The sequence below is a fragment of the Belonocnema kinseyi genome, chromosome 1 (genome assembly GCF_010883055.1).
Source record: "Belonocnema kinseyi isolate 2016_QV_RU_SX_M_011 chromosome 1, B_treatae_v1, whole genome shotgun sequence".
Classification (NCBI taxonomy): Eukaryota; Metazoa; Arthropoda; class Insecta; order Hymenoptera; family Cynipidae; genus Belonocnema; species Belonocnema kinseyi.
The window spans coordinates 2,408,656-2,423,784 of NC_046657.1; the positions used below are offsets into that span (position 1 = coordinate 2,408,656).

The 15,129-nt window shown below is 32.1% G+C and overlaps 1 protein-coding gene across 1 annotated transcript in view; it reads right to left on the reverse strand.

The window, feature by feature from the left end:
• The window catches only part of LOC117167135 (NACHT domain- and WD repeat-containing protein 1), an 898,576-nt gene that overhangs the window by 27,869 nt on the left and 855,578 nt on the right, over nucleotides 1-15,129 (reverse strand). The window contains exons 8-12 of the mRNA XM_033351831.1: nucleotides 11,156-11,839; nucleotides 5,604-5,683; nucleotides 5,362-5,484; nucleotides 4,676-4,818; nucleotides 4,326-4,486 (exon numbers count right to left, since the gene is read on the reverse strand). Of these exons, the coding sequence (XP_033207722.1) occupies nucleotides 4,326-4,486; nucleotides 4,676-4,818; nucleotides 5,362-5,484; nucleotides 5,604-5,683; nucleotides 11,156-11,264 (616 nt within the window). The 5' untranslated portion in view covers nucleotides 11,265-11,839. The remainder of the gene's footprint in view (nucleotides 1-4,325; nucleotides 4,487-4,675; nucleotides 4,819-5,361; nucleotides 5,485-5,603; nucleotides 5,684-11,155; nucleotides 11,840-15,129) is intronic.

Below are 15,129 nucleotides of genomic sequence, written 5' to 3' on the forward strand. Positions count from 1 at the left end.
CTTGCCTGATATCAACTTATTTAACAAAACTTTACCCAACAGAACCTGACCTCACCTAACCTGAATTAACAGAAATTTATTGAACTACACGTAAAGCTCTGGGAGCATATTTTCCCAGTAGAAAATGTGTACTATATCGAATGGGTCAAGACGAGCCTAACCTAGAAATAAATCTAAACTAGCCTAACCTAACCTAACCTAACCTCACGAAACACAATTAAACTGATTGTGTTGTCCCGTTGTGTTTGCGGTACCGTTTGAATCAGCTTGGGCTTAACCTGCAAAGAGGTCAAACCTATCCTAACTTTAAAAAACCTGACCTAACCTAACCTAACTTAACTTCACGTAACACAATTAAACTCATTGTGTTGTTCCGTTGTGTTTGCGGTACCGTGTCATTTAGCTTCGGCTTAACCTATATAGAGGTTTAAACAATCCTAACCTAACAAAACCTGACCTAACCTAACATAGCCGAATGAAATTCAACCACACGTGTAGCTATGTAAGCGTACGGTTCTCAGTCTTAAATGTGTGCTATATTTAATAGGTGAACTCGATCTTAACTTACAAATGAAGGAAAAAGGACACGTTATAACAGGCAGAAAATAGACTGAAGTAGGTCTATAAATCAATTTAATTACGATAAAAAGCAAGATAAAATGTAAACACGAAAGATAGTATAAATATATCCCTTAAGTTTAAAAAAAGCAGAGAGAAAAAAATTTTGAATAAAACTCTTGTTCATTTGCATTCTTAAGTTATAATTCTACATTTTAATTGATACAAACATTGTCAGGTTAATTGAAATGTTGTCAATTCTACTTGTAGTTCTAAGTTTCTTCAAAGGAATAATGTGCGTCTAAATTTTTAACCACCTGTAGTACAATGAAATGAATTTTATTGTGTTACAACGGGAACACTTAAGTTAAGTTGTGTTGCGTTAAGCAAAATTTCGTTAGGTTCTGTTAAGTTAGATTCAGTTTTAGGTTAAGATCGAGTTAACCTATTAAATATAGCACACATTTAAAACTGAGAACCATACGCTTACATAACTACACGTGTGGTTGAATTTAATTCAGCTAGGTTAGGTTAGGTCAGGTTTTGTTAGGTTAGGATAGGTTAAACCTCTATGTAGGTTAAGCCGAAGCTGAATGACACGGTACCGCAAACACAACGGGACAACACAATGAGTTTCGTTGTGTTACGTGAAGTTAAGTTAGGTTAGGTTAGGTCAGGTTTTTTAGGTTAAGATAGGTTTGACCTCTTTGCAGGTTACGCCCAAGCTGATTCAAACGGTACCGCAAACACAAGGGGACAACACAATCAGTTTAATTGTGTTTCGTGAGGTTAGGTTAGGCTAGGTTAGATTTATTTCTAGGTTAGGCTCGACTTGACCCATTAGCACACATTTGCTACTGGGAAAATATGCTTCCAGAGTTTTACGTGTAGTTCAATAAATTTCTGTTAATTCAGGTTAGGTAAGGTCAGGTTCGGTTGGGTAAAGTTTTGTTAAATAAGTTGATATCAGACAAGGGTTGATCCTTCACAGTTGTCGACATGTTTTTGAAGTGAAAATTTGCATCACTGGCATTATTTTTAAATTTATTTGCCTCAGTGCATGATTTTTCGTCATTTTTTGAGGTTATGGCTCAACCATGACGTGAGGGGTGATTTTTAATACCGAATTTGAATTCAGCACCCCAAAATCCATAGAAATACGTGTGTCTTGTTACCAGATCCGCACACTTTTCTTTTTTGTGTGGCCGTGTTATTTTTCATCACACCAGGGGATAGTAAGTGCAAATAGGTTGCATAGTCCTAATTTAAAAACCCGATACGGAGTCCAATCAAATCGAATCCAATCCAATCCATTTTAATTCAACCCAATCCATTCGAATCCACTCCAATCCACTTCAATCTATTCCAATACAATTCACTTAAATTTAATCTAACCCATTACAATCTAAGGAAATACATTATGGCACAATTTATTTAATTCCAATCCATACCAATCCACTGCAGTAAATGCATTCTAATCCACTCTACTGAAATCAATTCCAATATATTTAATTTCAATCCAATACACTTTATACAATCCACTACAATCCATTCCAATATATTGCGATGAAAATGATTCTAATACAATCCAATTAATTTTAATCCACTCGACCCCAATCCAGTTTAATTCAATTCTCGAGACGAAGGATGAGTTAGATATTATATTTTATTTAGTGTGATAAAATATAATATCTGACGCTTGACTGCATGTCAGGTGGTATTCAAATGTGTCGAGCACTTTTCACAGGAGGGAAAAGACAAAGACTTTGCTTCCGCTCTTAAATAAAAAAGTCTATTATGTTCAAAATAAAAGAAATTTGCTCAACTTTTAATTTTAGGAGTGATTCTGGTTGCGCCAAGACAATGCTTCTTTTGTGAAAAGAACGTTTGCACCTAAGCGATCGTTTGAACGACCATTTTTTTATGTTCCTAACATTTGTCCGATTTAAAGTGTGCCAGATACTATGGGACAAAACCTATGACCATTTTTATAAAATTCCTAATAATTTTTTCAGGTACCCGTTGAAAAATTACTGACTTTCTAAGGATTTTTCAGGTCAAGAAATTCGAAACAACATTATATTTTATTTAGTGTGATAAAATATAATATCTGACTCGTCCTTCGTCTCGAGAATTGAATCAAACTGGATTGGGGTCGAGTGGATTAAAATTAATTGGATTGTATTAGAATCACTTGCATCGCAATATATTGGAATGGATTACAGTGGATAGGATAAAGTGTATTGGATTGGAATTAAATAGATTGGAATTAATTTCATTAGAGTGGATTGCAATGCATTTACTGAAGTAAATTGGCATAGATTGGAATGAAATGAATTGTGTCATAATGCAGTCCAATCCACACCAATCCAATTCATTACAATCCAATCTATTCAACTCATTCGAAACCAATTCACTTCATTCAGATCGAATCTAATTCAATTCAATTCTTGAGGCAAAGGATGAGTAACTATTTATTTTGTATCACAGTCTCACATATCACAGTCTCAGTTATTTTAGAATACGCTGTACCCTAAGTAAAAATTTTGCATCCTGTCCTAAAAAGTGCTATTTTAGGTATCGTTTGTAGTACCTACAAACGCACTTATGATGGCGGTGTAAAAAATATTATTGAATAAAAACATTACTATCTGTACGGAAGAATTGGAAAATGCTTCTTACATTAGGAAGCGAAACCGTCAAAATCCTCTTCTAATTCCCAAGTTTGGCAAATTAGGATTATGACTTGGAATAAAAATTCAACTGAGCATGAAGTTTCGATAGGTAGGAAGGCAATATTGTCTCCTAAAACTATTCTATTTGAGATCTTCAAAAGATTAAGTCATGACCCTGTCGACATAAATTGATTTGTTTAACACAAAACGAAGACAATCATGGTCCCGATCCAAGAAGCACATTGATGAGTGGTAGTTTATGGAGGTTAGGGTCTACATCGGAAATTTTGAGAAGTGGCGTATTTTCTTTCCTTTTCGTAAAAAAACGAGTGGGCAGAGAAAAGGGTTCTGCTTACCCAGTCTTCCCCTCCCTCTGGATCAAAGAAAGACATGGTCAGGAAATGAATCCTTTGTTTTCCTACAGCCTGTCAGTTTGTAGTGATTTAAATGGCATCTTGTGGTATTGTTTGGGACTAATTTCGCCATCCTGGAAGTTGTGGATAATCTCGTCTTTTACTGTTTGTATCTTTTCTGGGGCCGAGAAGATGCGAAGTTTTCAATAACAAAATATTAAAAAAGTCTGCTTATATCGAGTATGCGCCCTATCAAGCGAGGAACCTCGGACTTTATTTATTGTATTTAACATTGGATAATCTACACAAAATATTGAGTAGTATGAATTTTGGAGTGAATGGTTTGGGTTTAAAGCTTATCGTAAATTAAAGAAAGATTGTTGTGTTCGAAAGATAAGTTTAAATGTTTTGTTTCATAGGACAAAGGAGCATAGGTCAAAGCTAAGATGAATTGATGTGCGTAGTGTGAGTCTCCATTCGTCTTGTCGTCGCGTCCAAATGATGCGATTCCATCTTGGAGAGATAAACTGAAAAGACGCTAACTCGCGTGGCGAATTCTCGAAGCATCAAACGCCCATAGCAATTGTATTAGGAAAACCAGCGCCCTCAACTCTGTAGCACCTTTTTATTTTATCTCCACGAGATAGAAGAACCTTCTTATTTAGCTTCTCCAAAATCGACCCTTTTCATTTGGAAATATTGAACAAAGTCGTAAAAAATTAAGAGAATTGGTACTTACTTAGGCCATGATTTAATTGCCGTTCAGCGGTACTTTTGAGAATGTTTTTCACTTCCTGATTGTGTGGGTCTTCGGAAGCGACGGATTTAGCAGCAGATAAAAGAGCCTCTCTGAGCTTTGGCTCCCGGTTCGATTGCCAAGCTTCCTGGGCTGTTTCCTCGCTGTTGGACAGAATGAATGAGGGCATTGGAATTCCGGTGAGCAAATCGCATGCATAGAAATTAAATGGAATGGATCGGAACGTATAATGTAGAAACCGCACGAGCAGGGAATGTTTACGACAAGACCGTTAATCGACGTTCGACATTCCCATTTAATTCTCGTATACCACAGCTTAACTAGCATTTTACCTGTCAGCTTTCAGCCGGTAACAATGACCATTGTGTTCGTAGTACTCTTCCAGATGAGCATTGTGAGCGAGCAAAGCTCGGAAAGTCTCCTCCTTCAGTGTTGTTGGCACCCAGCCCATAGTGTAATCCGACCCGACTAAAAGCTAATGTGCAAAACGAGAAATTAAACTTGTTGAACCATTTTCTTATTGTCTTATTTCTCATCAGTTTAAATAGTAGATTAATTCTAGGTAATCGATTTTGAGTCAACAACATTTTATTCAAACTTTGAATCCTAGCGAATTATAAATTTGAGAAGAGAAGGGAAAGAACCTAACTTTTAGAGTTGGAGTCAAAATCAAAATTTGTCTATCCAAAATTATCAATTCAATTGTTGGGAAACAAACTAACTAGAGTCTGTCGTTTGATTAGCTGAAAAATTCAGTAGGGTCTGGAACTGTCCAGCGTATGTTGTAACAAATTTTACTTTCGCAGCTAACAAAAATAATTGTAGAAACAATTGATCATTATATAAAATATTTTATTAGACTTCTCGTAGACATGTTTTTTTTGTTAAAACCAATTGGGAGGGGGGGATTCGAAATTCCTTTCATTTTGAATGCTCTCTTATGATTATCAAAAATAAAAACCGAATACAGTTGGGAAAAAATTGAATACATAGTTTAGAAAATGTTTTGAAATCTCACCAGGAGAAAACAGCCTCTAGAATAACGATGAGATGCGTTTATCTCGTCCAAAAATAATTCGGCCAACCTTGGATCCACGTCTGGATTTCTGGTTGTTCCGTACTGCGTATCAACGAGCAAAACCTGATGAAATATTTTTAATTAGTATGAAATTAATTAATTAATTTTATTTTCATAAATATCGATTTTTAAATTTTTTAAAAAGATTTATTCTTGCGCGATAAGGCTAAAAAGAAAATTACCTCGATTCCCATTCCATCGAAGGTTGATTGCAGCAATGGACCAACGACTTCCAAAAGTTGCTGTCGCTCTTCAAAAAATTCTGAAGCATATATTTTTTTAGACAAAATAATAAAACAGCTGGTTTGAGTTTTTTTGCAAATATTATGTAAAGCTGTTTCGCAGAGCTGCTTTAAAATTGAAAGTTATAAACTCAGCAAAAATATAAATTATACAAATTCAAATAAAAAAATTATCTACAAAAGATAGTGCAGGATCGGATAAGATAAAATTAGAACTGGTCGAGTAGAAACCTATAGAATAAGATATGATAGGAAAGGATCGAAAGAATCAGGTAGGATCGGGTAGGGTAGGATAGGAGCGGATAGTAGCGGATACGGTACAATAGGATAAGATGATATAGGAAAGGAAGGTATAGGATCGGAAATGATGAGGCAGGACAGGTAAGAATAAGATCAGATAGACTTGAATAGAATCGGATAGAATCAGATAAGATCGGATATGATAGAAGGGATAGGATTGGATAAAGCGAATGGGATAGGAACTAGTATGACATGCTCAGATACGATCAAATAGAATAAGATAGAATAGGAAGAATAGCATTTGATTGGATAAAATTAGGTAGAATCGGATATGCTATAATAGGATCGGATCAGCTAGCATCGAATATGGTCTGATTGAATCAGATGATTAGATAGACTTGGATAGGATTGGATCAGATCAGTTAGTATCGGGTAACATAAGATCTGATAGTAACAGATACGACATAATAAAATAAGATAGGATATGCTGGGAAGGGTGTAAAAAGATAGAATTTGATAGGATAGAGTATGATCAGATAGGAAAGGTTCAGATAGCATCGGATAGGATCAGATGGGATCGAATGGGAAGAATATGCTAGGTTTGGATTTGACAGGATCATATATGACCAAATAGGACAGGTTCGGATATGGTTAAATCGGACAGGATGAGATAAGACTGGATAGGATAAAAAGGATATGATCGCATACAATAGAAAGTATGTGGTCGGATAGTATAGGATTTCATGGAATTGGATCATATTGGATTAAATAGGATAGGACAGAATCATATAAGATCGGATATAATAAAATAGGATTCGATATGATAGAAGAGATACTATTGGATAAAGCAAATGGAACATAAACAAGTATCACATACTCAGATTGGGTAAAATTAGGTAGTATCAGATATGCCATAATAGGATCGGATCAGATAGCATCAAATATGGTCGGATTATATCAGATGATCAGGTAGGCTAGGATAGGGTCAGATCAGATAGGCTTGGGTAAGATCTTGTAGGATTGGATAGAATAGTGTAAGATATGATAGTATCGGATAGGATAAGATAGGACAAGATATTACCCGATAGGATAGGATCGGATATAATAAGATAGGTTAGGAAGAAGAGCATATGATTGGATAAAATTAGGTTGACTCAGATATGATATGATAGGATCGGATTATATAATATCAAATATAATCTTAAATATCTAATATATCAGACGTGAGATTTGGATATGATTGGATCATATCAGATAGGATCCGGTGAGATAAGATGGGTTAGGATCATTAAGGGGTCGAATTAGGAAAAGATAATATAGGATATGAAGAATATGATAGGATCAGGTTAGATCGGATCAGATAAGATAATATACAATCGGATTGTATCGAATAGGATCCGATATGACAGGATCAGATATGGTGGCGCAGAATAAAATTTGACCCGTTGTAATAGAAAGGATGTAATAATATATAATAGAATACTAGAGGAGAGGAAGGGCATAATAGGATCGGATCAGATAGAATCGGCTAAGAGTGGATATAAAATGATAGGGTAGGATAAAATAGGATAAAGTCGCATAAGATAAGATAGTATATAAAGGATTGGATCAGTTAGGTTCAGATAATAGGATAGAGTATGATATATTATCGGATAGGACAATATTGAATCATATAAGATTGGATAGGATCGGTTAGCATCAGATAAAATATGATAGGGTAGGATGAAATAAGATAGAATAGGATAAGTTGAAAAAGAACAAATTGGATCGACTAGGTTCGTTAGGATCGATAGAATAGTAAAAGATAAGGAGGATAGGATTGGATAAAATCGGATCGGTTCAACTGGGTCAGGATTAGATAGGATCGGAACGGATGTCATTAAATTGGATAGGATCTTATAGGACAGGATCGAATGAGAAAGGATAGACTTAGATAGGATTGTGTAAGATAAAATAGGATCCTATTTTAAATTTAATTTCTAAAAGTAAGGATCGAATAAGATCCGATTCTGACTTCTATTCCTTAAATTTAGGATCGGATAGGAGCCGATCCTAACTTTAAGTTCTTAAATGTATGATCGGATAGGATCCGCTTCTGAATTTAATTTTTCAAGTTTAGGATCGGTTAGGATCCGATCCTGAATTTGAATTGTTTATTTTCAAAAAAATACCACGCCATCACACCCTTTGTATAACACTAGAAAAGCTGGAGGCAGTAAAATTAACCCTATGGTTTACAAGGATGAAGGCAGTATCTGTTTTACAAACGGGAAGTTATATTTTTTTTCAAACCGACCTCGATATCGACTAGGCAACTCTTGCCTCGTAAACGGAGATTGGAATTTTAGCGGCGTTCTACAGACTGCGAGATTTTCCTTTGAGTCAAATCGGTTGAACTTTCATTTCCGTTCGGCGAACCGCTAGAATTGAGACTAAGTAGCAAAGCAATCTCGAAAAAGCTCTGAAAGCCCCAAATCCCCAGAAGAAAGTTTATACATAAAACTAAAAGAGTAAAATTAAAAGAAAGATTCGACTTTTTTTAAAAACAAAATTTTAATTATTTCTTATTTAAATTGGAAATTGCAGTTTACAATATTTTAAATATAAAAAGTCTCTCCATTTATTGGAATTTTCTAACAAAAGAAGTCAAATTTAGTAAATTCACTGCCGCTAAATAGAAGGTTTAATTTCAGATGAATTTTATTTAATTTTCTCATTATTATAAACAAACTAATTACCATAACTGGTACCTGCTAAATTTTTGGACTCGAATGTATTGTTTAAAAGCATTTTATTATTAAAATATGTTAAATTAATATCGTATTGTAACCGCGCACAAAAAAACAATAATATTTAAAAGCTTAAACAAGTTTTGTAAATAAATTAACTTATTTCGCATTTCTATGTGTAGAAAATGTTTATTTTCGGCGAAATCATATCTCTTCATTCAAAAAATAACACTTGTTCACTATAAGTTGTCATCCAAAAACATTTGTTATTTTTAAAAATAATTGTTATAAAAAAATTCACTAATTGGGAATTTCTGTGCGCAGAAAATCCATCAAAGAAAATTGCGTAGAAAAGTTTTCTGTTGTGCATTATCATTCCTTTGTAATTGAAGAATAAAATTTAAAAACTATAGACTGCCATAAAAGACAATTTATTATTGTTCTAAATAACTATAAAAAAAATTAACTTAGTTGGCACTTCTATGTGTAAAAAATTTTTTTATTGCGTAATTATTTCTTTTCACGCAAAGAATAAAATTTATAAACTATAGTCCGCTATAAAATAAAATTTATACCACTAATAATATTTTTAAACAAACTCACTTATTTGGAATGTTTATGCAGAGAAAATTATCCTTTTATGCGTAATTATTTTTCTTATATTAGGTGTAAAATTTATAGACAATAGGCTGACATTTTAGAATATTTTCTATCATGATAAACATTGTTTATAAACAGATTTAATTACTTGGCATTTCTATATACAGACATTTTGTTCCTATGAAATCATGTTGTCTAAATAATTGAATTTGCTTATCAAAATTGTTGGTATCAATGGCAAATGTTATAGGATAGTACATTATTGTATAAAAATTTTATTCTTTAGATGAAGCGAAATGATTTCGACAAAAATAAATTTTTCATGCTTAGAAATGTCAAATAAATGAATTTGTTTATAAAAATGGTTTATAATAATGACAGATGTTGCTGATTTTCAATTTATTGTAAATAAGTTTCACTCTTCAGATAAAAAGAAATGATTCCGCAGAAAAGAAAATTGTTTAATGGATTGACATTCCGAATAATATAATTTGTTTGAATACATTGTTTATGAAAATGAAAAATGTTGTTGGATAGAAAATTATTTTGTAAAAATTTAAATCATTAGGTGAAGCCAAATGAATCCACTAAAAAGATAAATTTTTGTGCATAAAAATGACAAATAGGTGGGTTTGTTTGAAAGAATTGTTTATAACAATAACAAACGTCGTTAAAGGGCAGTCTATCGTATACAATTTTTATTCTTTGGATGAAAATAATTGACTCCACAAAAAAGAAAAATCTTTCACCCATAAAAATGCCGAATACGTGAATTTGTTTATGAAACTTACATTTAAATATTAATTATTGTTGTAAGTTTGTACTAGATTTTAATAAAATATCAATCTGACACTTTTGCATTTGAAACGCATTTGAAACGCAAGATTTCTTACTTGCAGGTTCAAAGTATGCAGTACTCTATTAAAGCAAGATCTTTCATGACTATAGAAATGCTATTCTAGAATTATTTTATTTTTAAATTGTTCAACTAAGACCAAGATGCAGGTTTAAATATTTTTTTAACAAAAGACAGATAGACTATAAAAAAAATCAACAGTTTGCTTTGTATCTAAACTTTGCATTTGAAATCCTTTGGTGGGTATGAAAATGCATTGTGCTTTCAGCGTAATGCAAAAGGAAAGTGTTAAAGATGTAGATATAGAGGGTGAACCTTTTCAACGCCATTATCATGAATAGACTGCAGACGGAGTTCAAAGAATGGCAGAAGTAAAAAGAATAGAAAGAAAATACTTTTCAGAATATTTTTCGCGCCATATTTCTTGTGAATTTTGACATTGAATTATCTTAAAAAATAAATTTGACACGCCTATACTCCAAATTTCTTAAAAGATAAATGAGAAAATAAAAATTAACAATATTTTTCTCTCATTAAATAATAAAAATTGAGTCCCGATAATCTTATATATATATATATATAAAAAGCTCGTGTGACGATGTTTGTCGCCAATAAACTCCGAAAATACTTAACCGACCTTGATGAAATTATGTATACTTTGTGTAATTTGGTCCAAATTGAAGGATAGAATACTTTTAATCTCGATTAATTGCCTCAATTTTTTTTTGCAAATAAATGATGCCACAATGTAACTTGGCACGAATGTGACTTGAAGAAATGGAGAATGCACAATCATTTTTCATCATAAAATAATTAAAATTAAGCATTCCATTTCCCATCAAGTTTTCCTTTCATTTCAAATGACTTCCTTATCTTAGAAATAACCAGCTTATTCTCTCTAGCCGAGTATCAGCTTGAGCTTTTTTAATATCCTTCATAAAAGACAAGGTATTATAAACTGACAGGCGCTGGGTCTGTTCCTGGATTATATAATTTAAAATAAACGCTCGTTTACACACAGTTAAATAAAGTAACTCCATAGATATGCTAGATGTGTTGGTACTCACCCTCTCTTTCACCAGCAATGAATATCTTAATAAGACGTGGAGCTGGCAGGTGGGCAGGGGGTGGTCCACCCCTAACCACCCCTGCTATCAATTCTACTTCGAGATTCATTTTTCCTCTCAAGAGCTTGTTTTATATTTAGTTTTTCTTTTATTTTTATTACAGAAAAGCTATTTCGATTTTATTATCTCTTTGGCTTATCTAATTTGAAATGATTTAATACTACGATTGAATTGCTTTGACAGCCAACGATTCTAATTTCTAATATCGACAAGTAGAGAATTCTATAGAATTTCCTCTTGTCTGTACTTTTGTGTTCAACAATTTTAAATATATCCTTTTCAACTGACAACTATTATTTATATTTAAATATTAATCTACCTCCGGCAATAAATATTAAACTTTATTATTATAGAATAATTAGGTAACTTCGTTTTTGGATTGTCTTCGCAGTTCAGGAGTTGAGAATTACCTGCTAATTATATTCTAATTTCTCACTATCTTAATTGTCTTTAGTTTTTCCTTATTTGTCTTTATTTATTTTTTTACTTTATTTTAAGATCTAGTTTTGTGTGGGAAAATCGATGGTCAAATTACTTTCGGGGCATGGAATTCCTCTGGGGAGGGATAAAAGTGTTAATTGTAGAAAGTGAAGCAAATCGTCTTTGTCATGTCGTATTGAAATCCTGTAACAAACAAAGAAAAAAGGCTTTTCAACAAACCCATTTGTCTAAAAATTTCACTACAAACTGCCAAGTACTAACTTGCAGGAAATTAGGATTCTTTTACTATCTCCTGAATTATTTATCTTTTTATTTCCAAAATTAAATTTTATAGCAGTTCAGTCGATCTATAGCCCAAGCTATTCAACCGATTTGTCTAAAATTTTTAAGAAACATTAACAATGTAAAGCATCGAAGCTAATTTTGAGAGAACTGTGATTACTTGTCTCTTTCTTGAGTTAATTCACTTTTTATGTCAAAAAATAGGAGTTCTTGTCACCTCAGTCGACCTGTAGCCTGAAATATTAAACGAAATCGTCAACAAATTTTCAGATAAGTTGTCCATATAATGCTCCATCGCTGATTTTAAGGAAATTTTGATTCGAGTTTTATTTATAGAGTTATTTCACATTTTATGAACAAAAATATTTAACAAATCGTCTAAAAGTTTTAGGATAAAATAAATAGATGGAGCTATATTGCTACTTTACAGGAAATTTAGATTTATTTATGATTTCTAGAGTTATTTCACTTTTTACGCTCAAAACGTGACTTTTTTGCACTTCAGTTGACCTGCAGCATAAAATATTCAACGAAACCGTCTAAAAATTTTCAAATGAATTCAAGTGATAAAGCCTTATTGCTCATTTTAAGAAAGTTTAGATTAGATTTTTATTTCTTGAGTTATTTCACTTTTAATGCTCAAGACGTGCCTTTTTGGCACTTCAGTCGACCTGTAGCTTAAAATATTTATCCGATTTGCCTTAAAATTTTCAAATGCATTTACAAGATAAAGTTCTATCGTTTACTTCTAAAGAAATTTTAATTTAATTTTTAGTTTTAGAGTTATTTGATTTTATATGCCCAAAATTCAACTTCTTATCAATTCAGTCAACCTGTAGCCAAAAAATCTTTTACTGATTCGTCAAAACGATTCTTGGTAAATTAAGCACATAGGGTTTCATCGTTGATTTCATAGAAATTTCAATTAGATTTTTATTTGTTGAGTTATTTCACTTTTTATGCTAAAAAACGCCTTCTTGGTATTTTAGTGTACCTGTAGAAATTGTAATTATACTTTTATTTCTGGAGTTATTTCACTGGTTATGTCAAAAAACGCGCGTTTTTGGCATTTCAGTCAACCTGTAGCTTATCCGATTTGTCTAAAATTTTTCAGATGCATTGACTAGATGAAGTTCTATCGTTTAATTTCAGGGAAATTTTCGTTAAATTTTTAGTTTTAGAGTTATTTCACTTTTATGCCCAAAATTGTACTTTTTAGCAGTTCAGACGACCTGTGGCCTAAACTATGGAACCGATTCTCCTCAAATTTGTAGGATAAATTCGCTAGACAATGTTCTGTCGTTGATTTTAAGGAAATATTAATTCGATTTTTATTTTTGGAGTTATTTAACTTTTCACGTCTAAAATTCGATTTTTTAGCAAATTAGTCAACTTGCAGCCTAAAATATTCAAACTATTCATCTAAAAAATTAAGGGTAAATTGATTAGATGAAGTTCATGTGCAATTTTTAAGGAAATATTGATTAATTAATTGTTTCTTGAGTTATCTCAATTTTCATACCTAAATTTATATTTTTTAATAGTTGACTCGTTCTGCATCCTGAAATATTTATCCGATTCGTCTGAAAATGTTCATATAAATTGACTGCATGAAGCTCCATCGCTGATATTAAGGAAATTTTTATTTTTATTTCTAGAGTTATTTTACTTTTTATGCTCAAATTTAGATTTTTTAGTAGTTCAGTCGACCTTTAGCCTAAAAAATTCATTCAATTCGCACAAACATTTTCAGATAAATTAAATAGATGAAGCTCCACCACTGATATTATGCAAATTTGGATTCGAATTTTATTTCTACAGTTATTTTACTTTTTATGGTTAAAATTGGACTTTTTATCAGTTTACAAGACCTGTAGCCTAAAAAATACATTCAATTTGTCTGAGAAATTTAGGCTAAAGTGACTAATGAGGCTATAGCTCTTATTTCAAGGACATTTTTATTCCATTTTTATTTTTACAGCTATTTCACTTTTTATGCTTAAAATTTGTTTAACAGTTCAGTCAACTTGTGGTCTAAAATATTGAATCGATTCGCCAAAAATGTGTAGGATAAATACACAAGACGAAGTTCTATTGCTGTCATTAAAGATTTTCCAACTAGATTATTATTTCTAAAGTTATTTCACCTTTTATGTCCAAAATTCGATTTTTTATCAGTTTAGTTGACCCGTTAATTGATATAATTATCCGATTTGTCTAAAAATTTTAGGCTAAAGTGGCTAGATGAGGCCATAGCTGTGATTCCAAGGATATTTTCATTCCATTTTTATTTCAAAAGTTCTTTCACTTTTTATTCCTAAAATTTTATTTATAACAGTTCAATCGACCTGTGGCCTAAAATATTGAGCCGATTTGTCTAAAATGTTTAGGATAAATTGACTAGATGAATTTACATCCTTGATTTTTAAAAATCATTATTAATATTTTCATTTCTAGAGTTATTTACATTTTTATGCCCAAAATTAGACTTTTTAGCAGTTCAATCGATCTTTAAGCTCAAATGTTGAACCGATTCATCTACAAATTTTAGGATAATTTGAATAGATAAAGGTCATGTGCTATTTTTCAGGAAATTTCCACTAATTAACTCTTTCTTGAGTTATCATTTTTTTTATGCCCCAATATCGATTTTTTAGTAGTTTAGTTTACTCGTCCTGTATCCTCAAATATTTATCCCATTTGTCTAAAAATTTTCAAAAAAATTGACCAAATCTAGCTGCATCGCTGATTTCAAAGAATATTTAAGTAGATTTTTATTTCTACAGTTAGTTCACTTTTTACGCAAAAACCACGAGTTTTTAGCACCTCAGTACACACGCAGCATAAAATATTCATCCGATTGCTCTAAAAATGTTCTGAAACATTTACCCGATAAATATCCATCACTGATATTAAGGAAATTTTTATTAGATTTTTATTTCTAGAGTTATTTCACTTTTTATGGCCAAAAAACGCCTTTTTGGCACTTCAATCGACCTGTATCCTAAACTATGTATCCGATTCATCTAAAACTTTTCATATAAATTGACTAGATGAAGCTGCATCGCTGATATGGAGGAAATTTTGATTAGAGTTTTATTTCTGGAGTTATTTCACTTTTTATGTCCAAAATTCGATTTTTTAGCAGTTCAGTCGGCCTCTATCTTGAAAAATTTATCCGATTCGTTTGA